Here is a 26,074-nt window from a genome sequence, read left to right as displayed (position 1 = left end):
ATTCAGAGCGACACTGACATGTGTACGGTAAGAAAAAGCAGTCAACACTACAATAGTTAAAGTCAGCTGACTAACCTGGTTTGCATGTAAACATAATAATAAAACCACTCAAAGCTTCCTAGTAACTATTTTCCTATAACTAGTTAGATCAACAAATCCATGCACATCTGGGTCGTGGTTAGACTGAGGTCATTAGTTTAAACAGGAATCAGATGCTGCTTCCTATGTGAAGGGCAGCAGCAGGCGAAGCACACCCTTCTTAACACCTGAACCACAGTGTTAGGCCACAGAACTGGCATGTTAGAGTATAAATGCACACACCAACACATCTCATAGACAGTCAGGCTTACAATCTCACACACACAGAGGATCCTACCAATAGGAGCTGCTTATCCCAGGTAGTCACCTGAATGAAAGGGAATAGAACGGGTAATAAATGAGTAACTTAATGCCCACACACTGTTTTCTCACGCTCATTCCTTTCACTCAACCTGTTTTTGTTTCATTTGACTGACTGCATATCTGCAGTACTAACCTGGGTTGCTGGAGCCGTCGTCGATGAACTGCAGCTCTTCCACTGCGTCAGGGGACTGGAAGAGAGAGGAAGACTGTCAATAACTGAGTGTGTGTGTGTGTGTGTGTGTGTCAGTCACCTGCATCCCAGGGGAAGCCATCACCATGCCAACACTACGCGCTCCCAGTCTGTTAGAGCACCTCTGCTCCACCACTCCCCAGGAGAGATAGCCATGTTAAGGGAAAGGGAGGTTATGTTAGGTCATCAGGTCCGGGGGTTGTTGTGTGTGCAAACACAAAGAGACAGCCAACAGTGCAGCACCAACAAGAGTCACCAACGCACAACAGGAAACTTGGCACAATGTTCAGTTGGTTTTGTGTTGATGCTATTACACACCAACACAGATCCTGTTTCCCCATGTAGATCTGTGATGAAGGGTTCTTTAAATTCTACAAAGGTGTACATAACCTGCAAGAGAATCATGTGACTGCTAGCATGCTAACTATTGACTGTGCTAGCTGATCTTATCTTACAGGACACGTCAGCTGTGGGAGTCACAATATTGTATTATGAGTTCAAAATTGACACATTAAAGCAATAACTCATGTTTCTTTACTCAAACTGTCTTCATCGTTATTATATTATTCTGGACTGGACCAATCTGCATAATTAGTACTTTTATTTTGGTACTTTAAGTTTATTTTGATGCTAATACTTTAACATTTTGAATTAAGGACTTTTACTGTATTCCTACACTCTGGTACCATGTACGTCTTCCTCCTCTGCTAACAGTCACAGATACTTGACCTTCCAGAGAAGCTCAGTGCAGGATGGCTCTGCTTCACCACCCATCTCTTCTTCCACACACAGAGAAGACCATGTCACACAGAGAAGACCATGTCACACAGACTAACACAAAGCCTCCACCCTAACGAAAGAGCAGGAGGAGAGCCAGCGCATGACAGAAAATGTGATATAGGATGATATTTCTCGGCCTGATATGCGACCCATGCGAACAGGCAGCCGATGGAAGTGACCGTGAGAGTGGATGAGATGCAGAGTTTGTGGACGTTTCTACCCCAGGAAGAAATTTGGGTTAGTGGGAACCAGAAACTGTCCCTGCAGCTGGTGAGTGTTAGTGTCTGTGATTGATTAGTATGGTGAGAGACAAATGGATGCTATTACATTGGTGAGTGATATGTGAAAGACCAGGAAGGTAGGATGGGGGGGGGGGGCTGATATGGTGGGTCATTTGCGTAAAGTCTCTTCATTGTATTCCAGTAATGTGTGTTGCATGTTTTAAATGTATTGTATTTACTTGTTTAAAATGAAATGTGTTTTAGGTTGACTTTTAAAATCTGCCCAGGGACTACAGATGAAAAATAGCCTCTTGGCTAACTGGCACATTTACAGAAATGTTAATGAATGTGCACTGTCCCTGTTAAATAAATGAATAAATAAATACAAATAAAATTGTAGAAGTAAGAGTTAGTGAGCCAATCCCTGTAGTGCAGAGCAGGAATTACTGACCAATCACGGAGCAGAAACATACAATCGAGTTGCACTGATTTCAGTTGATTAACAGAAACTAAAAGAGGGGCAGCAGGGAAAGCTGGGAGTGGGGTGGGGAGGCCGGGGCCTCGGGAACTCAGCATGCAGCCAATACCTGGATGTCGTATACGGGTTTGGAAGAAGGAATGGCAGCAAACTGTCGGTAGTCAAACTTCTTTGACGACAGGGACTAGAAGGATAGCAAACGGGAATGAGCAGAGGTCGAGGGAGGAGAGGAGAACAAGGACAGGAGGAGGCAGGACAAAGTATAAGAAGAGAGGAGAAGGAAAATGTCAGAGGAGAGGAAAAGGGATGAGGAAATAGAAAGGGGGGAGGCAGAGAGGCTAATGGGTGATTTAAACAGCCAGCTGTGGCACATAAAGGGAGAGCTGTGTGTTCTCAGCTCTGATTGGCTAGAATGACAATGAGCAAGATGGTGGATTAATGCAAATGTGATTTGATGCAAATCTACTCTCTTTTCCCAGCTTGTAAACAATCAATCTTATTTGTTTCAATTCCCAAATAAAGTTCCTTAAATTAAACTGCAAACTCACTGTTACAGCTCGGTTCAAATATCTGCAAGTCCGCTCTAAGGACACATATTCACTTTGATAAACCTGTTAAAAGAAATGATGAAAAAAGATGAGTGCTTACCAGCCGACCCGGAGAGGTGACTCCTCGGGGACTGAGCTCTGTAAAGAGAAAACAGGAAATGAAAAGTGAGACAGCCTTACAGCTTATTTGTAGGTAAGTGGGATAGGATGATTTATATAGTTCTTTTTAAAACAAAAGTTAGTCAGTGGTTCACAAAAGCAGCAGCTTCTTACCTTCCATAGGTGTGGGAGAGGGGGTGGGGGCGGGCGAGGGCGACTCTGTCAGCTGGTCGAGTGTCCCACGCTTCTTTCCGTCCCGAGACTTGGCGATGACCATCTGAGCTTTCAGTGCATCCTGCTCCAGAGACTTCATCCTACAAGAGGAACAACCAGCGTCAGATACATGGAAGCAGAAAACAAGGAAACAAACACAGAGGCAGTCACTGAGGCACACACCGCTACAGGTGGGGGCCGATCACTACTAATGTCGGGTGCTCCTTGTCCTGGTCTGCTGTCACAAACAACCAGTTTAATTCAATTTCACAAAAAAGAGGGAGGCATTCCAGGAAAAGGACTACCTACTGCCAGAAGGCGACCCTTTACTCACACATAGCTTGCAAACTGACTGCGGGATGTGTGTTAGTACAAATAATGAAAATCAAGAGAACAGCAAGGTGCAAATAAAAAGTGCTGCAGGGAGGAGCAGAGAAACAAAAGAGAGGGGGGGGGGGGGGGACCAGAGGAAGCAAGAGATGGAAACAGCAAAGACGTGCAGAAGCTTCTAGAGTCCACAGGAAGCACGGTCACTGCTGCTGCCAGTGCTTGCTTGGACCTCTCCTAACTCGGCTTCTAGCAAAATACCCCAAAGCACCCGAGCACACCCCCACGACGCCGTGCGGCTGGCCCTGGGGGCTGGGGCCGAGGAGCAGACCTGAGCTGGGAGGCTGCAGAGGAGCAGGAAGAGGTGGGGGGCTGGGGGGCCTCGTCCCGGCCCTGAGACGCCCTCACTCTGGCCTGGTAGAGCCTCTTAGCCAGGTCCTGCTCATACTGCCTAACATCATCCTCTAGGCCGCAGGGCCTGGGCCCCAGGGGACCAGGGGGAGGGGGGGAGACAGGAGGGAGGATAGAGGTGCACCAGGAGGGAGGAGGAATATGAGGAAGGAAAGAAAGGCATACAGACAGGAAAAGAGAAGAAAACCAAAGAATGGAAGGTAAAACACTGACACATTTAGAAGAGCCAGGAATAATATATAACCAGAGAGGAGCCTAACCACAGAATGAACTGTGGACTTATGTTTAGTTTGACTGCACATAGAAAAACTGACAAACAGTTTATTAGGAAATCAGGGACAAAGGGGTCACAAACCATTTCATCAACACACTACGTGGGCTTGATGTTTTAGCCTTAGGTTCACAACATTACAAAATAACCCCTAATGTAAGGGTTCATACATTTTTTTAATAAAACGTTTAATCAACATAATATTTGGGATTTTGTCTCTTGTTTCCTAGTTTCAGATTAACTTCTGAACAACATCCACATGCCTCCATCATAGGTCAAGGTTTAAGGTCCCAGAAAACAAACTTCCCACTCTAATAAACTCTGACTCACGCTTTATTCAAACTAGTGCGGAGCAAAAATATAATGTATCTGTAGACAAGTGTAATATCACTTTGGTGAGAATAGATAAAGCCTGTTCAAAGACCTGATAAGCCGTTACACCTTGTTAGTCAGAACGTGTTGTATGTGTTCTAATTACCGTGCTGCCCTCCACATGGCTCTCTTCTCGGCCTCCAGAGCTCGTTTCTCAGCAGGGGACAGGTCCTTGTCGGAGGCCACAGACAGCTCGGGGCTCTGCATACGGAGCTTCTCCTGGTGCCGCCGCTCTGCTTTGGCTGTGCGGATGGGGGCCGCAGAGTCCCCGGTGTACGCTGGGATCAGACTGGAGACACACAAGAGGAAGTGAGGACAACGTGACAAAGACAGCAGCAAAGAGGCCTTTTAACATGTCGAGTGTGATGTAATTACCCAGTCATGGAGTTGGGTCTCTGCTCCATCCTGAAGCTGTCCTCTAGTGAGTTCCTCTGAGAATCTCCTTTACCATCAACAGAAGAAGGCCTGCATACAAAAACACCATTAGCTGAATAAACAAAAAATAACATCTAACGCAAAAATAATAATATCCCGCTTCCTACCCTGAGCTGCCACAGTAGCTGGGCGGCGTGACGTTGTAGCAAGGTGGGGTAGCGCAGTGCTGGGTGGGGGTAGACACTGGCTCCACGTTGTACTCCACTCCGTCCAGCAACACCTTGCCGGTGGCCTTCATCTGCGCCACCTGCTTCGCCAGATCCTCCTCCTCGTCCTCCTCGTCTTCATCCATCAGGTACTCCCGCGCCCGCTGCTCAAACTTCCTCTCTGGGGGGGGTAAGAGACGCAGAAGTGTGAATTTCAAAGACAGGTTAGCAGGGTTTCTTATGTTCATTCGTTTTTGGCAGGGAGTGTTCAAGGAGAAACAGTAGGAACAAACCTTCTTCTTCCCTCATTTTCTTAAGGTCATCTTCTCCAACAAGAGACACTCGAGGTTTGGGTTTTTCTGGTGTCTGCTGCTTCACGTCAATCTCAAAATACTTCTGTCTGTCCCTAAAGGAGCGCTGCTCTGGGCTGCCCCGACCACCAGGAGAGGGACTCTGAAAGAAAGATCAAGGACATCATATTTATGATGTCCTGTTGTCATGGCACCTTCAATCTTTAGATAGAACAACGAGATGAAAGCCAGTGTTTGCTGCTAATGATTTTATTGCTATTAGCATTGTTGCCCAGCCATCAAAGAGGATATCACAATAGATGCCAGAGGAAAAAGTATCATAGACCAAGAAGAAGGAAACAAATTAGCCATTTAAACAGAACCCAGCACCATGAGCCGATTTACAATCAATTAACTGGCAGTCCCATCATTGAAATAACATGGCTGCCTCCCACAGTCTGAGAGCAGAGACACCACCACCGATGGAGCCAAGCACAGCCGGACAGCGAACAGGCTGCAGCAGGGGGGGGCGGTGGGTACCTGCAGGTCCCAGGACGGCCTGGAGAGGCGAGGCACTGCGGCCAGGCTCAGATACTCCCGCCGGTCAGGAGAGAGGTGGGGCCTGGGGGAGCCGTGGCGGCTCAGACCAGCCCCCTCCTGACCGTCTATGACATCATCAAACACCTCGTTCATCAACTCAGGCTGAAAAGGCCACAGAGGTCGTCACCACACTGTGACGCTGAGTAACTACAGGAGGCTTCAGCTGATCCACACATTCTTTGATATTTTTTTTCTCACAGATGCCTATTTATTATTTTCAAAATCATATTACACTAGCCTAGTTTCTGCTACTGGGTGAACCTGAAAACAAACCTTTAAAAACACCCTACAAATGGTCTTGAAAAACAACGCAAAGTCTACAAACCTGATCTTTCCAACTGTCTTTGAATATATTACAAGCTCCACCATTTCACACTGTTAAGAAATAAATGATAGGACCACAGACAGCTGTTCTTTTAAACTGTTTTTGGGTGATGTGTTCACTCACCTCTGGAGAAGGTTCCTTGGGGTGGAAATTGTTCCTGACACCATACTGGTCCTGTTGGGCAAAACAGGATGTTAGTAAAGTGAAGTTAACTCAGACTGAGGACACACACGGAGATACAGAGCAGGCAGACTGTAAATACAGAAAGGGGGGGGGGGGGGGGTTGAATATTAGTACACGAGCCACACATGGATGAATGGATGAAGACTGGACACCAGTATGACAGATGATGGCACTGGAGTACAAAAACCCACGATGAGCGCATTCCACACGTCACAGCACGTCACAGGCCCCCCGACACAGTGCAGGACAAACTGCTCCAGTCAGGAGGGGGCGGGGGGGCGAGATCAACCAATCATGCTTTTTGTGGTTTTGACCCGGGAGGGGAGTCCGGGCAGCACGGCCTACCTGGGGGGGCTCCAGCACTGCCAGTGAGCGAGGCACGGCGGCAAACGCCTTGTATGCCTGCTTCACGTTCATGGGGAACTCGTCGGGCGAGGTGGGGGAGGGGGCGCGAGGCTGCAGGGGGGAGGTTTGGGTGGGGTCGTGGAAGGTGGGGAAGGTTCATATGGTAAAAGAAGAGGAGGTGGGGAGGACGGACAGACAGAGACATGGAGGAGAGGGAAGACTATGAAAAAAACCAGCAGAGTTGACTGAGGAGGAGAAAAGGTGACAGCATGGCGGCTGGTTTCATGAGACAGAGGAGGGGAGTATGCCAGAGCAACACACACAGTAGGGCTTGGAAAATCCAGAGCCATGACAGACTTATTTGTATGAGAACCTTTATGAAACAAACAGGAAGATATGAGATGAAATCGTAGCTCCTTCATTATTTACCAATCCAGCTGTGCTGCTTGCCAAAGCTAGAAATAACATTTGAGAGAGCAGTTATTATGAGAAATGATTCAGGAGCTCAGAGGTGAGCTGGATGCTCTGATTCTCAGGTGTAGGAGGTCTGCACCTGCACAGACGTATCTATCCTGCACAGACTTATTCATTTAGGTCACCCTTTCTTTGGTTCTAGCTTCTTTGGAAACAAAATCATTCTGGTGCCACAGTTATCTGCATCTCTGCTATGAGTGTTTATGAGCGGTGTGCAGTCAGAGGCACAGAGCTGAGAGTGGAGAGAAAACAGCACTATGTGGTGGTGAGGGGCCTTACAGAGGTCTGGGAGTTGAAGGGGGAGGGGCCATGCTGGAAGGGGTTAGGACTGTGGCCCTCCGGTGTGCCAGGGGAGGGGCTCTGCCGCATGCGCCCCACTGGCTGGATGGCACCCGGTCGTGTCTGGAGAGAGAAAACAAATGATATTTAAGAGGGATAACTGAAGTCAATATAGACTACAATGAAACATTTGCATGTACAAATATTAAATAACATAAGTATAACACTTTCACTTAAACCAAACTTTAAGATGAATGACAAATCAAAATGAATGGAACCTATGCTGAATATGAAACAGAGCCTATTTTACCAATAGGGTTGTTTTAACATGGTGTTTTTCTTGTCTTTATCACTTCCTTCTTTTTATCTTTACAATCTCAAGTATTGTTTTATTTTAATACAGAGGATTACAGACTCCAAGGGTTCCTGCAGAAAGGTACTATTAGATGGAAAACATTTGTGTAGCATAAGAAATAAAAACTTCTATTTTTGCTTTTGGGTTAGGAGCTCTTTGAGATATATTGTAACAGTTTAAAATGAATAGAAAACTAAATACACAAACAAAGGGAACCTATAAACAAGTTGTATTAAATGAGATTATATTAATATATTTGTAAACTGGTGTGATCTATCTCTACAATAAACTTCAAACTCACTGAAGATGGAGAGTTCTCGATAGCAGTTGGAGTTGAAGTGTAATGAAGGTTTGCCTGTAAAAGAACATTTGAAAATATACTTGAGTCCTAACAGATAGTTACCAAATGTTCACTATTGGAAGATGCCAGGCCAAATATAGAGACTATCAGACAATGCAACACAGGCAGGGTTTACCTTAAGTATAGTATTTATTCTACTGTTAAAATAAAATAGTGTCTTGTTATTGTCCTATGAAGCTGGAGGAGGAGTCACATGCTTTTCCGGAAGGGCAGTAGCAGACTAGTTGTTTTTCTAACATCTGACGCATGTGCTAAAAAAAAAGGTTTAACAATCAAGGCCAGAGCAGAGAGGGCCACGAGACCCACTTACAAAGCGGGTCTCCCTGCCTCCACACAGGGAGCTGCTGGAGGAGTGGTGGCTGGGCTACGAGTGGAAGGAGAGGTCAATACGGTCAACTGGGAAATACTTCTTCTATAGGGGTAACAATGACTCATGGAAAAGGATCAAATAAAGGAAAAACATGGCAGGAGGATGGTGGAGGAGGCCTGGGTGTGCATGCTGCTCACCGGTTGGATGGTGGGGGAGTAGGGGGCGTCTCTGATTGGGCTCTCCGTCCTGTTGAAGTCAGAAGGAGGCGCCTGGAAAAACAAAGATCAAACAGACATAGACTTAGTAACTGCTCTCCCTCTCACTCAGACAAACAGAGTAGTAAAGAAATACAAGGTTCACTGGTTAGTCCTGTAGAGAAGTGCTCTTAAAGTCAAATCAATCATAAGCTGTTGCTGATAAACATGCACTTTTCTGTGCAGCTTGCAGATCAGTTCCTCTGTGACTTATGACCTCCCTGGCAGCTGCTGGGACACACATTCCAGCCGGTCCGGACTATGCGCCCAAATACCTGACGAGATGCCACCAGCTCAGGGCTCACAGAAAAACATGCACCAGTTCAGCTGGCACAGTAATCCTCCTCTGCAATGAATCAGTGAAGCTAACAATATAAACCAAAGTGTAGGGATTTATTATATCCATTGGGGCCAAAATCGTTTTAGATGTACATTTCCATTTCTCAGCACCCTAGAAGATGTAATCATGCAATAACTGATATTTTTGGCCCCGATAAATGGCATTTGATTTATTGTCATAATGGACGTATTGATTAAACTCCTTTTTTTCCAACAATAGCCCAAATCTAAAGGATTGTTATAATTCTACATCCCTCCTATCGTTTTTTGCTCACAAAATGGTACTTTGGACACATGCCAACCAAAAAACAGTGAAGGGTATTCCTTTGGGTTTAATTGACACGGCTTTTAAAAAGGTTCCACAAATGTTGTTGGAACGGTTTGATCCGTTTCAAGGGACACGAGTGAGCCAAACCACAAACAGTGCGCAGGAACACACCATGCTGCCTCCAAACCACACTCAGGCAGGCGGCTTGCCTTGCTGAACAGCCAGGGCTTCAGCTGGCCCTGCTTCCCGTAGCCCACCGGGGGTCCCGACAGGATCTGTTGTCCAGGAGGACGGCCCTTTCCTTTGCGATTGGCCACCAAGAAAGGGTTCTCTTTGAAGCAGATGGGCTGAGAGTCCACCAGGTTCTCCTCTTCTCCTTCTTCTTCTGGTGCAAATGTCGATGAGTTAATGGTTGTTGATGAGCCAGCACTGTCAGTAATGGAGGTCCCATTGGGGGAGAACTGAGATTCATGGAGATGTTCCATGTTCAGGCTGGAGAAGGACTCGGGGTCCGTGTGCTCCAGGGGATTTGTGGGGTTGCCTAAGCCGAAGCCCAGGGGCTCTAAAGGAGCTCCGTACTGGGCCTGCAGGGGAGCCTCCATGGGAGCAGTCAGACTGACAGAGGGAGAGAACTGGACAGGAGCAGAGAGGGAGGACAGTAAAGTCACACTGACAGAAGGATTGAAAGGAAAACTGCACTCACTCAGACAGAAACACACAAAGGTTATTACCGCTAGAAGGATTTAAAGAAAGAAAAAAAAAATCGGTATAAATATAGAAAAACAATATAGAGGAGAAACGGAAAAAGCGAGTTCCTACAAAAATATTAAATGATAAACCGTACAATTTGTATCCTATTTTCATTTAGGTTTGGCCATTTATCTTTTATGACATTGCTACAACAGGAGAAAACACTTAAATACTGATTTTCACCAATATTAAAATGTTATTTGAAGGTGAAACCTGTGTGATATAATGTCTGGTCCGCCCACGTTAATCTGTTCTTGAACAGGAAATGTGTGCGTCAGGACAGTAGGTCAAAGATAAAACAGGAAGTTAGCCTGTAAACTATAATGGATGTTAAAAACACACTGTGTTGTTATTGTACCGTCTGATCTGCTGATGTGATTTTTATTTAGTTTGACTTCTTTTCATAAAGTTTCCCGTTCATAGAATTCATGCAACTTGAGTACAACGTTTTTCTAACCGTTAACCAAACCTACTAAAACCAGACCCAGCTTGTAATAAAACTAGAGTACTCCTTTAAGAGCAGTTGGGAATAGTAAGGAAATGGTAATTAAAATAGATCTACTAAGGGATGCGTGTTGTACCCTAATGAATTAAGCCATTGTCAACCAAACTTTGAACAAATACAGCAAAACAAAAACAGATTTGGCAAAAAAAAATAGAACCTATAACAAACCACCAAATCAAATCTGGCATAAGAGAAGAAGAGTCATTCCCCTGCCTCATGACGTCCTTCTAAAAATAATAGACAAACAAGTCTGTAGCTACTTAAAGAGTTAGTCACCCCACTAAATCTTCCCTGAAGCCTAAATCATAAATTACTCGTCTTTCAGGACTTGTTAACTGCTAGTATCTGATCAGAGGGACAGTCAGGCTCCAGCACACCTTCAACTCCTACTGTACTCCTACTGTACTGAACGTAGAGGACGGGTGACGTCATTGAAGGGAAAAAGTATGAAATGTTTAACCTAACCCCTGTAAAGAAACCTGATACTTTAAGCACAACCAAAGAAGTTTCATGTTTTCATGAATGCCCAAATCGCTTCTAAAAAGCTTCAAGATAACTTTGATTTATCAGGTGTGACCTTGACATATCTGCTGACAATCAAAATAGCCGTGCTAAAAATACAACGCGCATTGTGAGCATTGTAATGTGGCTCCCTACATGCTGACTATAAGAGTCTGTGGTGTGATGAGGGTCAGTGGGATGGAATGTGAATGAGTGCCCTTTTGGCTCCGACTCAGACTGCGAGGGACAGCTGGGCTTCAGAGAGGAGAGGCTGCCATGCTGGGAACCAGGAACTGAACCCTTTAACTCCACACTGTACTACAGTATAGTGATAGCTGAGTACATGAACATCTATTCATTTTTTGTATTTAAATAGAAAACTGTTTTTACCAGTAGTTTTCATCTCATTTGCGCCTAGAAAAACTCATTGTTTTATTTGAATGATTCAATTTTCAAATGTCCTTACGGGGACAATAAAATATATCGTCATTTTCTAGATTCCTCTCTTTTTTTTGTATATCTATTTGAATGTTCATTTCTCTCGATGAACGTTGGTAGACTGTAAACATCAACAACAATGACGGAAATAAATCCAACATTAACATTCTTGTAAGGGATTATACAATATTGTTTTTTTGTTTAAATATAATTACAATATTGTCAATAAACCAAAAGTTCCTTTCAAAATGAATGTATATTACTACATTCAATTCAGTCTTGACTCTTTCATGTCTACAAAAGCCAGCTCTGCAGCACATCATGCCTGACCCCTCACTTCCTATAAAAGTCACGGTAAACTTAAAAGTAAAAACCCACTTTGGCTTTATTTAAATTCCTAAACCACTTCTCAACCAGAACCAACTCTTGTTAAGCCTTTGGTCACAACTTGCCGGCAGTAATGAAGGCTAACTGTGACACAGTGTGAGCAGTACCACGTGTGCTGGAGCAGCAAATCCTGCTCTAACGCGGCGAGCATTAACAGCTGCAGATGAGATGCTTGAAGTTCTCCTGGACAATCTTACAGGCCAGAGCTGATAAAGTCCTGATAGCGTTCTATTTAAAGTTATGTGACTTAAATGGCAATAAAGATACAACAATCCCTAACCCCTTAACCACTTGGGTGGACAACGAATAGTATCTAGGAGTAGGTAAGGAAAAAAGCATTCTTATCCTTTTGGTGATCAGGTTTCAAAGAATTCTAAGCATGTCTTAACCCGAGTCAGTCATACAATCTTCCATTCTCACCACACACAAACTGGATCACAAAAACACAGGAAGAAAGAAGACAGAAGGAAAGAATAAACCTAATAACAGCCAACTCTCGCCGGTTGAACATGTCTATACTCACGTTAGGATGGGAACAGGAGAGCGCAGTATGTCCACTCAAACTTACTTCTCTGATGGTTTGGGAACTCCAACTGAAACACTTGTCAGTCCCTCTGTGAGGATCCCCTTCCTCACTGTCTAGCACTCCACCCACCCAAGAGACTCCGTCCAATACAGAGCCAGACAGGGTTTAAAATATCACAGAGGATAGGCTGGCTGAGAGGGGGCAGCTGTCCCCTTCCCCCCCCCTCATGTCGCCACCTCTTACACGTCCTTACACTTTGGTCATACTTCCTTTCAGGTCCATCTCAATCTGTTGATACTTTCTTGTGTCTGGGCCTTGATTCCTGGTCTTCACATTGGTTTTTTTCAAACTTCTTAATCAGTCTTTGATCTTCATGACATTTCTTCAGTCCAGTTTGGTCCCATTTGCTCTTCTGCATTGATGTAGGACTCGTTTGCATCCTTCTGACGTGATAAGTTGTATGGTTTTGACCCCGGGGCACTGTCAGTAATGTTGACATGGGGTTTTGCACATTCCCATTCCCGCTCCTGGGGAGGTATCTAGGCGGCTCTAGGTCACTTCGTTACGTGGGTGTAAAAAACCCTGCAGGATTCTTCCGAGAAGTCTATTCTGAGCCTTGAAGGCCATTTCCAACATAGCTCAATAGGGTTCCTAACAGTTAGTGTAAAAACCTGTGTATCTTGTACCAATGTTTGGAGACATTACAACATGACGGGAGACTTACCCTGTTGAGCTTCTGCAGACTGGTGGTGGGCAGAGCCGCCAGGGTTTTGTAGTCAAGTTTCAAAGGTCCAGTGCCCATGTTCTGAAGAGTAATAAACAGTCATCATAAGTGAAAGAGGGGTTGGGCTGAAGTTTATTACACAAGTGACTATTTTAGACAATTGTTCAGCATTCTTTATAAAGAAATAATAGTTTATGACAACTCAAGATTTTATATTTGTAGGGTAAACAAAGTAGGAACGGATGGGCTTGGGGCAGATTTCTTTCCCGTACGCTTTTTCCCTGGTACATTTTGGATCAAATGTACAGTTACAGTACATAAGACGCAGGTATAACAGATCCACACTAGGTGGGTCAAATATTTAGTTAAAAAATAAACTTTTCTTCCCAATTTAGTCAGTCCCTAAAACTAATGTGCACTGTCGCTGCTATTGTATCTACATTAAATACAAAAAACATTTGTACCTATAGAGAGGACTTATTAGAGGGTAATATACATGGCCTTTATGTTAGTTTTATTGAATTCTCTCATCTAGCATCAACAACCAGCTGCCTTGTCAATCATAGTAACATCTACCAGCAAGTTAGAGTACTTTTTTAAGGACATAGAGATTATTTTCTTTCGGTTTTCAAAAAGAAATAACATGTTAAAATCCTGTGGCAGTAGTGCTGTGGTATTTCTGATCAGACTTCCAGGAAGGTTGTCTGCAGAGCTGCCGATGAGGAGTGTCTCACCTCAGTCTCCTCTTCTAGCAGGCGGTTTGCCTCCTCTCGCTCCAAGCGCATACGCTCCTTCACCAAGAAAGGAAGGGAAGGAGGAGGAGGAGGAGGAGGAGAGTAGAGCAGGGAAGAGACCCGACCAACCATACACAGTGATGCGATGAGAGGTGAAATGGAAGCGTTACAGAAGAGGAAAGAAGTGTTTCAGTGGAAAGATGGAGGAAAAACAACAGTGGAAAGGTGGTATGGAGATGGGATGATTTTTTTTTTATCAAATCAAACACACGAATAGTAAAGGAGAGGTGAGATAAAAACAGAAGGGAAAGAAAGGATAGAATCCGCACACATTAGAAAGTACTCTATTCATTAGCTACGGGAGCAGAAAAAAAGCATGCAAGGTGGGACATTGCAGGAATAGCTTTCAAACACATTACCACACAGGGTGCACAGGAAAAGCTTCATTCACCCGGTAACAGACAAACTCTAAAAGCTCCACCCTACAGTACTGCGCAGACTTCTGCATTTTCTATGGAGCAAGAATTGTCTTATCTTACCTTGCTGCATCGCTATCTATCTGCTGATCTGATACAATTTTCCCTTTCCCAAAACAGTCATATGTTTTCAAATTCACTTACCACTTTCTCCATCTCTTCTCGCTCCCACTGTGATGTCTCTCTCACCATCTCAGACTCCTGGGGGACAGCAACATTTCAGATCTTTACAATTGTAATAAGGGTGTATTTTTTTTGATTAAATTATATAAATGATTTCTGACTGTGTGTGCTCTACAAAAAATGATCAAGTGCGCAGAGGAACAGAAAGAAGCATTCTATAAACCAACAAGCCCCTACATTCCTTTGGTACGGGCAGACTACCAAAAGCTCATCTGAACAAAATAAAACAACTGTGTTGGCGCTTTCTGGGAGCTGCGGTGAAAAGATAGGTATGTGCCGTGTGCGTGGTTGGGGAGTGAGTCAAAGTCCATGGGTGTTAAAAAGTCCACCTGCTAACACCAAACTGCTGTGGAAGCATAGTGTTGGTGGGACAGAACTGCTGTTCGAAACAGCTGATTCACGTGTTGACTTCCTGGTATGTGGAGGTACTGTGTTTCCCGACACTGTTTAATTCCCATATACTGGGATTTTGGGCTTTGTCTGACCTTAACTGCACAGATAATGTTAAATTAGAGATTAAAAGGGGCCCTATTATTATTTTCAGGTTGATATTTCTATGTGTGCTTCTACTGTGACATGTTTACATGCATAAACGTTCAAAAAGGTCTTTATTTTTCTCATATTAAGTGTGCTACAGCATCTCTTTTCACCCTCTGTCTAAAATGAGACCCCAGTCTGCTCTGATTGGTTAGTTGTCCAGCTCTGTTGTGATTGGTCAACCACTTAGAGTTGTTTTGCCTCTTAGCCTATAATGTACAATGGCTTGGAGCGCTAGCCAATTAAAGTGCGATTGTACATAATGATGTCACCATGTTATGGAAGAAAATAAAGGATTTCAATGGCAGGGGGGAACTTTGGAATTTTAGCCTTTGCAGACCATTTACATGCACAAAAACCTACATAACACACCCCAAAAGCATAATAGGGCACATTTAAGATATATAATCAGTGATGATATATTATCAGTATATAATCTATGCAGTACCTTCTGCATGATCTCCATCTCCTCCGGGCTCAGGTCTCGGTCTATAGATGAGATGCTCTCCATGCTGTTCTTACGGACGATGCCGGTGGCAAATGGGTTGGCAATGATGCCGGGAGACGCCTGGATATAGACACAAACAAGATGGTTGTTTAAAGTTTCTTTCCAAAATTAAAACAGATTGGGTAATTTTAGGAAAAAGTACAAATGATCAACATTGCTGGCAATTTGTCTAACTGCTCATGGTGTCTCACCTCCACGCCCGTCATTTTTTGTGGGTCGAATCCGTCACACATCAGCATGACCAGAGAGTCTCCCACAGCCCGGAGCACTCGCACCGCCTCTGTGTGCGTCATCCCCAGCAGGCTGTGGTTGTTCACCTCCAGGATACGCATCCCAACCTTCAGTCTGCTGTCTCTTGCTGCAGCACCGCTCGAACTCACCTGTTTAATATCAACCAAAGGAGAAGTTAGTCAAAACTACATTTGTCATTTAATGTTATCTTAAACACAAATCTAAAAACGTCATCCTTAATAATAACGTTGTCATAAAAGCTAATACCACTTTTAAATGAGTGCCAATTCTCCCAGCATTGATTGAGCGCAACTTATTGGGATTTTACTTTTAATAAAGTGGACTATTTTACAAATCTGTTGCTATCCAACCAATATGGCTTGTGCAGCTAACGCTTAAAACAAAACACTCTTTGGGATTCCTTCAGAAATGGTAAAGAAAAAGTATTTTATAATATTATATTAATATAATAATGTCATTTACATACCTTAGAGATGAAGATGCCTTCATCTGTAGGGTCAAAGGGGTTTCCTGCGTGACCCTTGGCCCCTCCACGAATACTGATGCCGAGCTTCTCCCCTGGCTGCTTATTGATTACAATTTCCTGCAATGATACAGACACAGCTCATCAGGCAAGGTGGTGCAAGCATTTTCCAATATTATTAAGTCTATATTAGTACATGTATATTCAGTTGTTTCGGCGGACTCACCTGCATCCCAGGCGGGGAAGGGTCCCTCCGCACCAGCATACGGATCTCCTGCTTATTGGCCAGCAGCGCACGCACAGCTTCCTGGTGTGTGGCGTGACGCAGATCGATGGCGTTCACTTCCAAAATTCGGTCCCCGACACGCAGTCCACTTTCACACGCTAGGCCGTTAGGAATCACCTGATAGGATAGATGGAAGGTGAGACACAAAATGTATTTAAGGAGATGCAAACAACTTGGAAAAACAACAACTCGCAACTCTTTCAAAGTCCTACCTTTGAGATGAACACCCCGGGTTCATTGATGCCAAACGGGTGACTGGCATGATCACTGCCTCCCACAATGCTCAGGCCTAGTGGCCCGCCTGACTTTAACAGGATCACTTCCTGTTAGGGTGAGAGGTAAAAGACTTGTTTTAGCAAGGCTTTTGAGACTATTAAAGAAATCAAGACCAGGTGACAATCACTTCTACATCTAATACAAACAAACCAATCTACTGCCGGAGCTGCAACAACTTGTCCATTGATCGATCCCAAACTAAAATAATCACCAACTATTTTGATAATCGCTTAATGGTCATTCTTTTAAACCAAAAATGGCAAAACAAGTTTTTTTCCGCTTCTCAGATAAGAGGATTTTGTTGTTTTCTCTGTTTAATATTATATTAAACTGAATATCTTTAGTCATCAGCATGGACTTTTCCCAACAATTTTCAGATAATTTCAAAAATGATGAATCGATTCATCCAGAAAAGAATCGGCAGAGTAAAGAAATAAAGTTGCAGCCCTACCTACTCCAAACCCTTATATGTCATATCTCTTTACAGGCCAAAGCCACTATTAGGTAAAGAGTAACATATTGGCATTATTGACAACTGGAAAAGCTACACTCTATAAAAGCAAACCATTATTCATTATTAGACCAAGCCTTCATACCATGCACCATCTTCTCTGGAACTGGACAGCATTGAGGATATTGCAGGGGCCAGATAAACAAACATTAATGCTGAATGCCTGCAGGAGCTTTCTACAGCTTAGTCTAATGCATTAAAATATATTAAACACACTGAAGTCGCCCCTAGAGGTCTCACCTCGATGGGATACTCGTCCTCCATGCGGCTCAGGTTGTTCCCATGCATGGTGAGGCCGTCCTCCTCCTGGTCCGGTGAGTCTGAGGGTTCTGGGGGTGGAGGGGAGTGGGCTCGTGCCCGGGATTGACCTGGAGAGCCCCCTGGTGCATTCAGGTCTCGCTCCACCACAAGGGCAATGGTGGGGGAGGTGCCGGTAAGGAGTGCTACTGCCTGGTCATGCCTGGCCTCTGTCATGTCTACACCATTGATCTGCATCGACAGTAAAACCAACCAGGAGGGTGTCAGCCCACCAGGACGCTCCCAATTTAAACAGGCCACAGGGGCCATTGGACGATGAACATTAAGAAAGAAAGACATGCTGAAAATGGCATGCAGCCATCAGTCTTCTCTCATCTCTATCAAAGTGTTTATTCAACATCTAAAAAATTATGAACTGTTAATTGCAGTTTGTGAGTGCACCAAAGTGAGTACTGTTAGATAGAAAAAGAAGCCAACACCTGTACAGAGCAACAGGAAGAGGCAGAGAAAAGGAGTGAGAGGGGGGAACAGCGGGCTGCTGCTGGCAATTTAAGCTGGCAGAGCTTCCCTGATGCAGAAATGCTACTAGCTAAAAAGCTATTATCTCCCCAAAAAGTCATAGAAATGTAATATAATCAGTTAAAATAATTTTCCATCCCTTTTTTGCTTTTCTTACTTAAAACACAAGTCGAAATGTTTCCAAAAAGTTTGATCTTAAGTCAACAAAAGCAAGAAAGGAAATCCGTAGTATAATTAAATGACTAGTTTTAGTTTTAGATTAGGGGGAAGCTTTTAGGCATGCAAATCTTAAAACTATTCTTTGGTCCAAAGTGACACGCAGAGGTCAGCACTGACCCGACAGTACCAGCTCTTACCATCGGCTGATATGCTGCTACATACAGGCTCCGCCAACTCCAACCCAACACCATACCCACCACCAAGCAGACAAGGATGTGCACGTTATACATTAGTGACCATGCAGATGTGAGAAAGAGAGAAAAGAGGCAGCCTACAAATAGATTGAAATATAAAGAGCTGAGAAACTGCCAGAGGGAAGAAGAGAGTTAACCCGGGAAGAGAGCAAAGAGGATAATTCTTTTCTGAGATTCTCGGAGCAGAATGTGCATTAAAGAAACAGTAATGAGCAGGAGCAGTCTAACATTTGCCACACTTGGAAAAGGAACCGCTAAACAAAATCTTCTCAGTAGTAATGTGGGTGTGACAGGACAAAAACATGCAATAGAGCATTGAGAGGTCATGCGGTAAGCCCTTAGTAGTGACAATTCTGCATAACTTCAACCAAAAGAGATCCATTATTTCTATCTAAAGAGAGACCTGGGTCAGAATTAGTAGAATGAGAGTGAGTTAATTCTGTGCATGTGGTAATACACGTAAGTCCGACTATCATTAATATGGCAAGACATAGTTTGAGGGATGAGAGCATTGTTGCAGGCACATTAAAAATGTAAATTATAAAACACCTCGCATTGATGACATACATGATTTGTTTCTTTGACATTATGCAAGATTGGATAAAAACTGAGAAAAATGACCGAGATTAACAAAGAGAACATCATCAGCCAATGCTCTTGATTAACATTAATCTTGTTCATTTATTAAAATACCATGTATTTAATTTCAAGCTATTCTTAAATCCCTACTGGAGACAAAGAAATAATCCCTTTCTCACATCTGAAAACATTGTAGCGCTAATGCTAATTTGATAATGCCCAGAGGGAGGTGTGGGGGCGATGAGTAGTACTCACGGAGATCACTCTGTCGCCGACACGCAGTGTGCTGTCTCTGTTTGCTGCTCCCCCTTCTGCGATCCGAGAGATATAGATTGCCTGAAACATTGTCAAATGTTAACATGTACATTTGCTCATATATTACTCAAATGGATGTGCCATTTCTGCAAACGTTTTTTTCAAGAGACATTGTGAATCTTCTGCATCTTTTTCCTAATTATAAAAAAAACAGGCATGTGTGTCAGGGACAGGCTGGTGGTAAGGGGGTCTGGTGCAACAGGCTGCAACGCTGCGATGACTCAGTGTGCTAACTGTGAGCTGTCTGAGTTACCGGTTAGTCACTGTGTGATATCACGATTGATCTGAGGCCAACATCGAACTTTCTATACAAAGTGTGCCAGTGGTAATTGATAAAGGGATTCTAAGATAGTAGCAGCCCACAATGGCACAAATCAAACCCATATATACATGACAACTGATTAACAGCAGCCTCTGATCACTAAGACACAACAGGACTCTACAACACAGGCAGCACAAATCACGACCTCTGACATATTGGCCGCTTTCTCAGACAAAGTTGTTTAGCAAATAAAAACATACCTGAATCTAAACAGAATGTACAAACACATGCAGGAGCAAAGTCTACAGCACCTCCTCCTCAGATTAACCAACAGCCAACAACAAAGTCACTGCATCCATTTCAAAAAGCTTTTGAAAGTGAGGCAAGACTTACAGACCTGCCTAAACGTTTATGAGTCTTTTCCTCTTTCCGGGCTCGCTGAGCTGCATGAGTAGCAATGCCGTTCTGCTCTGGCCCAAATATACACCTCAGCCCGTCCAGTTAGAGTGGACTATCAGGTGTCAGGGCGGGCTATTCATATCTCCGTCTCCCTGGTGATGTCTGTAAACGGTGCAGCTAGAATAGACAGATCCCTGAGACTGTTACTGTAAACACTTAGTGACCTTACTTCCCAAAGTATTATTAGCGTTTGTATGACAGATTAGCTTTAGATCATTTCTGTATCATTTTTGCCAGTGCCTTTTCAATGTATGTTAAAGGGTTGGGATGATTCATTAAGGGCTGCAACTAACCTTTATGTACATAACCAAATAATCTATCACACATCATGCATGAACAAGAAATCAAGTTTGACAAATTGGAACCTGCAAATATTTTAGGCTATAAAATACAATTTTAGAAGATGTTCTACACATTCTTTATAAAACTTTACGTCTAGGTTTAGTCAGAGTGTGGTTGGGGTGTGTTGGCATGTCTCACTGTGTCTGCTGTGCGGTAGGGGGTGGAGCCTTTGCCCCCTGCGATGCTGAAGCCCAGCCCCTTGTCGTTTCGCATCAGGCAGGTGGAGAGCCGCTCCTGTGGCCCCTTGGGAGCCGTCTCTATGTTGAAGGCGATGCCACTGCTCCGTCTCTCGCGGGGGAAATAGTCGTCTTCCGGCCTCAGTGGCGTGGTGGTGATGGCGTTCTCCGGCTCCACCATATGCTCCCGCAGCACCGACATGGAAACTGAAGCACCAGAGCTCCGAAGAGCTTCAACCGCCGTGTGATGTTCTGCTTCGTGGAGGTCCACTCCATTCACCTGCGACGAGCAGAGGGAGTGACTGACTGGTAATGCTGTTCAATTAAAAAGGTTACCATAAAACAGAGGAAAGTGCTGCGTTAACAGAACGGTTTTTACCTCTAGGAGTTTGTCCCCCACTTTTACCCCTGCTCTTGCGGCAGGGCCATCTTCAGATACTCTGGAGATGAAAATTCCCTAAAAACAAAAACAGAAGATAATTTATTTGTATAATCTATGGCTTCTTTTTTTTTTAAACTACTCAAGACTCCAGACACACATCTTACCTCATCATCTCCCTTGTAAGGTGTAGATCCTTTCCCTCCAGCAATGCTGATACCGAGGCCGCCAGTCTGTCGCATGATGATCAGCGAGTGCTGCAAGTTGAGGAGGGGGGAGTCAGCACAACTACTAATGAAACCCTCTGAACACCACTCAGCTCAGGACGGATTGAGAGGGAGGAGAGCCCACCATTTTGTTATTTTACAACAAAAAAGAGTTTATCTTAAACTGTGATATAAATGATGGGTGACCTCCCTCTTTCTGCCAGAGGGTGGTGTCAGTGTAGTCACAGCAGCATCCTCTCACTCATGCTCATAGATGGATGGAGAGACACTTTGACTTGTCTTGAGCCTAAAGTCAGTTTTAAGTGGAAGTTGGACTTTTGTGCCTTTTAATTGAGCTTTAAATTACCTTTTTAGTTAGTATGCTTGCCTTTGTATGTGTACTTAAAACAGCATGGTCAAAAATAATTTGTTTTCAACCATTATCCACTTAACTGACAGTTGACTTCAGACATAAAGCGAACACACTTGTCTAAAGACCTCTTCAATTTAACTCACAGAGGCTTGACCCTTACTAAAAGCATACAATGTGTCTTGTGTATGTACGGGAGGAGGGACTTTAAACACCAGGTAAGGCGTAACACTGTGTATATACTGTGTACTTGCAAGCCATGCAAAAAGGGGAGGAATTGCAAACAAATGAGGGACAGGTGGAAGGAAAAAGGAGAAATAAAAAGGTGAAGGGAGTATGTGGTGTCCTGGCTGTGAAGACGGTTGTACACTTGTAGTGTGGGTACCCGTGCATTTTTTGTAATGAGATGACAAACATTTCTTAAGCAAACAAATCGGACATAAATACAATCGTCTAACAAAAACTGGCAGAGACAATTTTCATAAAATACTAAATACCACTTTAAGTTTCAGTTTTCTTCTCCATCAACGAGTATTCATATAAAACACTATAAACAAAATCATGCTAAAAAAAGAAACATATTGTGTACAAAGATTACCAATGAAGTTTTGGATTTTTCTACAATTGAAAACTTTAATTGAACCCCAAAATCATTTTCAAATACTCTCTTTTCTGAAGTGTTTTTTTATCCATCTTGATTGTTTTGGTGTGATGTTTTTTTTGGTGCTTTAAACGCCTTACTTGTAAGCTAATACAGCTGACATCAGAAACACTAGGCAAGGCAACACACACCAAAACAAATAAATAGTAGTAGCAAGTGATAGAAAAACATTGTTTGATTTTGGGGTTAACTGTCCCTTTAAGTCATGACAGCATAACATCTATACAGGTTAACCATTTTAAAATTAGACTGCTGGGAAGTGATCGTCATCCCTCTTCATCAGTCTTGAGATCCTCTTCTGGTCGTTGATGAGTAACCTACTTTGTACCAAACAGAAGCACCTGGAGGAAGCTGGTGAAGCAGCCCATTCATTCCAGGGCAACACAGCGTGGACAGGGGAGGAAAGGGAGCAAAGCAGCAGGAGCAGGAGAAAGGTGGAGGAGCAGAGATGTAGCGTGGCAGAACCTGGTGCTGGACTCAGATGCATTCTTCTGTGTGAACTGTCAAAGTTTGAGATATTTTGAGTATTCCCAGCACTTAAGGAAAAGTTGATGAATGACAAAATGCCTAAAATGTATAAACATGAATGTAGAACTTAAGGAAGATGTCCCAGCTGTGGGCATCCAGGGGATTAATAATGATTGGAAAAACAGGGGTTCCAACATGTCGACTTTGTCAAAGGTGGTTGATTCTACATGATATGCAATGAAGTGGATATTACCAACAGTCATGTCATCACATATTCTGCTGATACTCAGAGTTCTCTACTTGATATTTACTTAGCATTGTTTATTCTGTCAATGTCCTTGCAAAGCCCAAAGATTAAACATGATCATTCTGTTTAACTAACAGCCTTTCCCGGAGGCCCCAGTATGCAGGGCTTTAAGGTTAACCCTTTCCTGTACGAACTTAAGACAAATGGAGCCTACGAATGGAGCCGAATAACTACTAGCTTTAATAAAATGTTACTGTTAGTACCCATTTAACTTTATTATTTATTCATTTTGTCATGTGACTCCTAAAAGGATACACCACACTTCCTACAGATGCACAAATTATGTTCCAAAGGCAAAATATATAAAAAGGTGATTATATTAATTATAAAATAACACCTCTTCTGGCCTTTCATGGTAGATCTTACATTTAGTCTTTTGGTCTTCAGAGATGCAACTAAAGGTCTGAGGCTTCACTCAAACTTTTTAAATACAGAAGCATATTTTACAATAGTCACATAATGAGTCCTAATTGAAAGAGATATAGTTGGTCATTAATATAAATAAAAGAGATCGAAGTGCATGCTCAAATAGTATTAACTGAAGCTGATTGGATACATGGATAGAACTGAACAATGTGTTAATGTCTGGAAATATAGTGTAATCTCCCAGGATGCACTGAAACACAGCAATGTGAATCCTCATTGCAAGTTTACTGTCATGACTACTACTCTCCTGCATCCAGGTTCTGCCACACATCTCATGAATGAGTTGTGGTTAGAGGGTCCCTAGTGATTGGCTTGGGTTAACCCTTTGGATTCTGTGGGGACTTTCTCCACCTCAGGATACAGGTGGGTGCATGAGTGGGTGAGTGAGGGACACAGAGAAACAGAGTGGACGGGAAAGAGTATGTACAGACCTCTTCCTCCTCAATTCGAGCAGGTTCAATCAGCAGATTATTGACTTGATCAAATTTCACCCCCTGTTAGGACAGGAACCAGCGAGAGGCATGCGGATTAGTCAGGCCAAAATAAAAATATGCTCACACACACATACTAAAAAAAATTAAATTAAAATCCCTTTCTCACACTCTCCATAAACTTCACCAAACACACCCAACACTCCACTGTCTGCAGGTTGTAGAACCTTCAATCCACTGGGATGGAACCCCTTAGAGCAGAAGCAATGTCACATTCACCCCCCAGCCACCAGAAGCAAATACAGGCAGAGATGGAAAGACAAGACCAAGGAGCTGAGCTACAGGGCAGAGAGAGCGGACAGGAGAAAGCAAAAGCTCCCATACCAGAATAAGCTCAGCCTCCACACCACAGAAAGCAAATTCCTCCAGGGGCAAGCTTTGATTTAGACAAAAAGCCTACTTTGTACAAACAAAAGCTTACAGTTACAGTACATTTACAGCTTACAAATAACCCAAGATATCTACAAGCTGACTTTACAAAAGTAATTCATAGAAAAATATATATTTGATTAAATGAATTTGATTCAGAAGAATGATGAAGAATCGTACTGTCTATAACAATTCAAACATCCCATAAATGATTATTACCATATTACACAAACAAGGATCGTTGGATCTCACATTCCAGCTCTGCCAATACATGTTCTGGTTGGTCTGAGGTCAGCCACACAAACAGACCCACATCCACAAACACACACACAAAACAGATTTGGTAAGATGATGTTTGATCACAGCGCTTAAAAGGATTTCTACAATCAGCATGATAAATCAAAACATTTTTCATTAAGACCCAAAATAGTGTTGATCGATAAGGAGATTAAGTTTCATAAGCGGCACCGACGCAGACTTCATTCATACTTACAAACACACACACGCACACTGTTATAAGAGCAGAGTTTGAAATGTCATTATTGAATTAAAACAGGAGATGGCTGATAATTGACTGAGAAGTTCAGTTCTAGACTGGGCCAGTGTTAGGGAAGAAAAGCCTGCAGAGGCTTGTGTGGAAGGAATGTTATCATTACAATAAAAGTCTATCTGTTATCTTAATTCTGCAAAAACAAAGCTATTTCATGTGAAAGCACAGAGTGAATTTCTCAAATGTGTCCCTAAGTATGAGACTATACAATAATGTGTCGTTTTGGTTGTTTATGTGTCAAAAAAGTCCTAAATGATGTGAGGTATTGGAAGGCATTATCAGCAATGACCTCTGGGTGTTTTGTAGGCGTTTGGTGAAGGACGGAAAGTATAGTTCGGAGACTGTTGCAGAGTTTGTGGTTAAACCACAAACTCCACTCCTGAGAAACACATTACCCTTGATTTACAGCATAGGGTAGTCGCTTCATTTACACAATGGCCCTGCATGCAATGCCACATCCTTAATAAATACTGGCAGCCCACTCCAAACTGAATGCAACTTGCAAGGTGGTAAGGGCACTCTATGCATACAGTATTAAGTGTGTGCATAGATGCAATGAGCAAGCAAAACATATATTCAATTTAAATACATGAATAGAAATGACTGCCTGTCCTGCACTATTCCTTATCCATAGACTAGATTTTTACAAGTGTGCATAAATGTTTGTCGGGAAATAAAAAAATGTGCTATCATATTCTTCCCACCTATTCTCCATATTCCTGAAATACACCCTAAGAGTGGTGGGATCGCCCCTTTACCTTTACTAGACTGGAGTTGACCTGGAGCCGACTGTCTTCCAGCGCCTCCATCCTGGGATGGTGCTGAGGGGTGCACATACCCTGCTCTTCCTCCTCCTCCTCCTCCTCCTTCTCTTCCTCCTCCTCCTCCTCCTCCTCCTCCACTTCCTCTTCCTCTGCAGGCTTTGTGGGAGAGTTCATGCTCTCGGGGTTGAAGCCCTGCAGCAGGGCAGCCACAGTCTCAGGTTTGGGCAGCTTGGTGATCTTGAAGTGCTTCTTGTAGTGCGGCGTGTCCTTTCTGATCAGACGCTGCTTCTCTGCGGGAAACACAGGCCTCTCTTCCTCGTCACTCCTCGCGCCATCTTCCCTGTCCTCCTCGTCATCCAAACCCCGGATGATGGGCTCTTCTGCAAAGTGCACAGTGGGCTGGAGAAAAGAGAAGATTGAGATTGAA

The 26,074-nt window shown here is 43.5% G+C and overlaps 1 protein-coding gene across 13 annotated transcripts in view; it reads right to left on the bottom strand.

The window, feature by feature from the left end:
• scrib (scribble planar cell polarity protein) overlaps positions 1-26,074 on the bottom strand; it is a 62,864-nt gene that overhangs the window by 2,509 nt on the left and 34,281 nt on the right. For 2 of the 13 annotated variants that reach the window (XM_034148455.1, XM_034148462.1), the window contains exons 16-44: positions 25,642-26,046; positions 24,553-24,618; positions 23,905-23,967; positions 21,203-21,292; positions 21,036-21,113; positions 20,619-20,936; positions 19,358-19,438; positions 17,574-17,822; positions 16,759-16,869; positions 16,487-16,663; positions 16,264-16,380; positions 15,737-15,925; positions 15,486-15,605; positions 14,462-14,518; positions 13,842-13,898; positions 13,108-13,188; positions 8,613-8,684; positions 8,046-8,099; positions 7,390-7,512; positions 6,232-6,282; positions 5,724-5,885; positions 5,187-5,346; positions 4,855-5,074; positions 4,688-4,777; positions 4,419-4,601; positions 2,893-3,032; positions 2,720-2,757; positions 2,181-2,255; positions 536-590 (exon numbers count right to left, since the gene is read on the bottom strand). In XM_034148455.1, the coding sequence (XP_034004346.1) occupies positions 536-590; positions 2,181-2,255; positions 2,720-2,757; positions 2,893-3,032; positions 4,419-4,601; positions 4,688-4,777; positions 4,855-5,074; positions 5,187-5,346; positions 5,724-5,885; positions 6,232-6,282; positions 7,390-7,512; positions 8,046-8,099; positions 8,613-8,684; positions 13,108-13,188; positions 13,842-13,898; positions 14,462-14,518; positions 15,486-15,605; positions 15,737-15,925; positions 16,264-16,380; positions 16,487-16,663; positions 16,759-16,869; positions 17,574-17,822; positions 19,358-19,438; positions 20,619-20,936; positions 21,036-21,113; positions 21,203-21,292; positions 23,905-23,967; positions 24,553-24,618; positions 25,642-26,046 (3,682 nt within the window). Of the gene's footprint in view, positions 1-350; positions 407-535; positions 591-2,180; positions 2,256-2,719; positions 2,758-2,892; positions 3,033-4,418; positions 4,602-4,687; positions 4,778-4,854; positions 5,075-5,186; positions 5,347-5,723; positions 5,886-6,231; positions 6,283-7,389; positions 7,513-8,045; positions 8,100-8,612; positions 8,685-13,107; positions 13,189-13,841; positions 13,899-14,461; positions 14,519-15,485; positions 15,606-15,736; positions 15,926-16,263; positions 16,381-16,486; positions 16,664-16,758; positions 16,870-17,573; positions 17,823-19,357; positions 19,439-20,618; positions 20,937-21,035; positions 21,114-21,202; positions 21,293-23,904; positions 23,968-24,552; positions 24,619-25,641; positions 26,047-26,074 lie in introns of all 13 variants that reach the window. The other 11 variants (XM_034148489.1, XM_034148496.1, XM_034148530.1 and 8 more) reach the window with 11 other exon arrangements.

The sequence above is a fragment of the Trematomus bernacchii genome, unplaced genomic scaffold (assembly GCF_902827165.1).
Source record: "Trematomus bernacchii unplaced genomic scaffold, fTreBer1.1, whole genome shotgun sequence".
Lineage (NCBI taxonomy): Eukaryota > Metazoa > Chordata > Actinopteri > Perciformes > Nototheniidae > Trematomus > Trematomus bernacchii.
The sequence above is the reverse complement of the archived record's forward strand: the minus strand, read 5'-3'. Positions and strand labels throughout refer to the sequence as shown.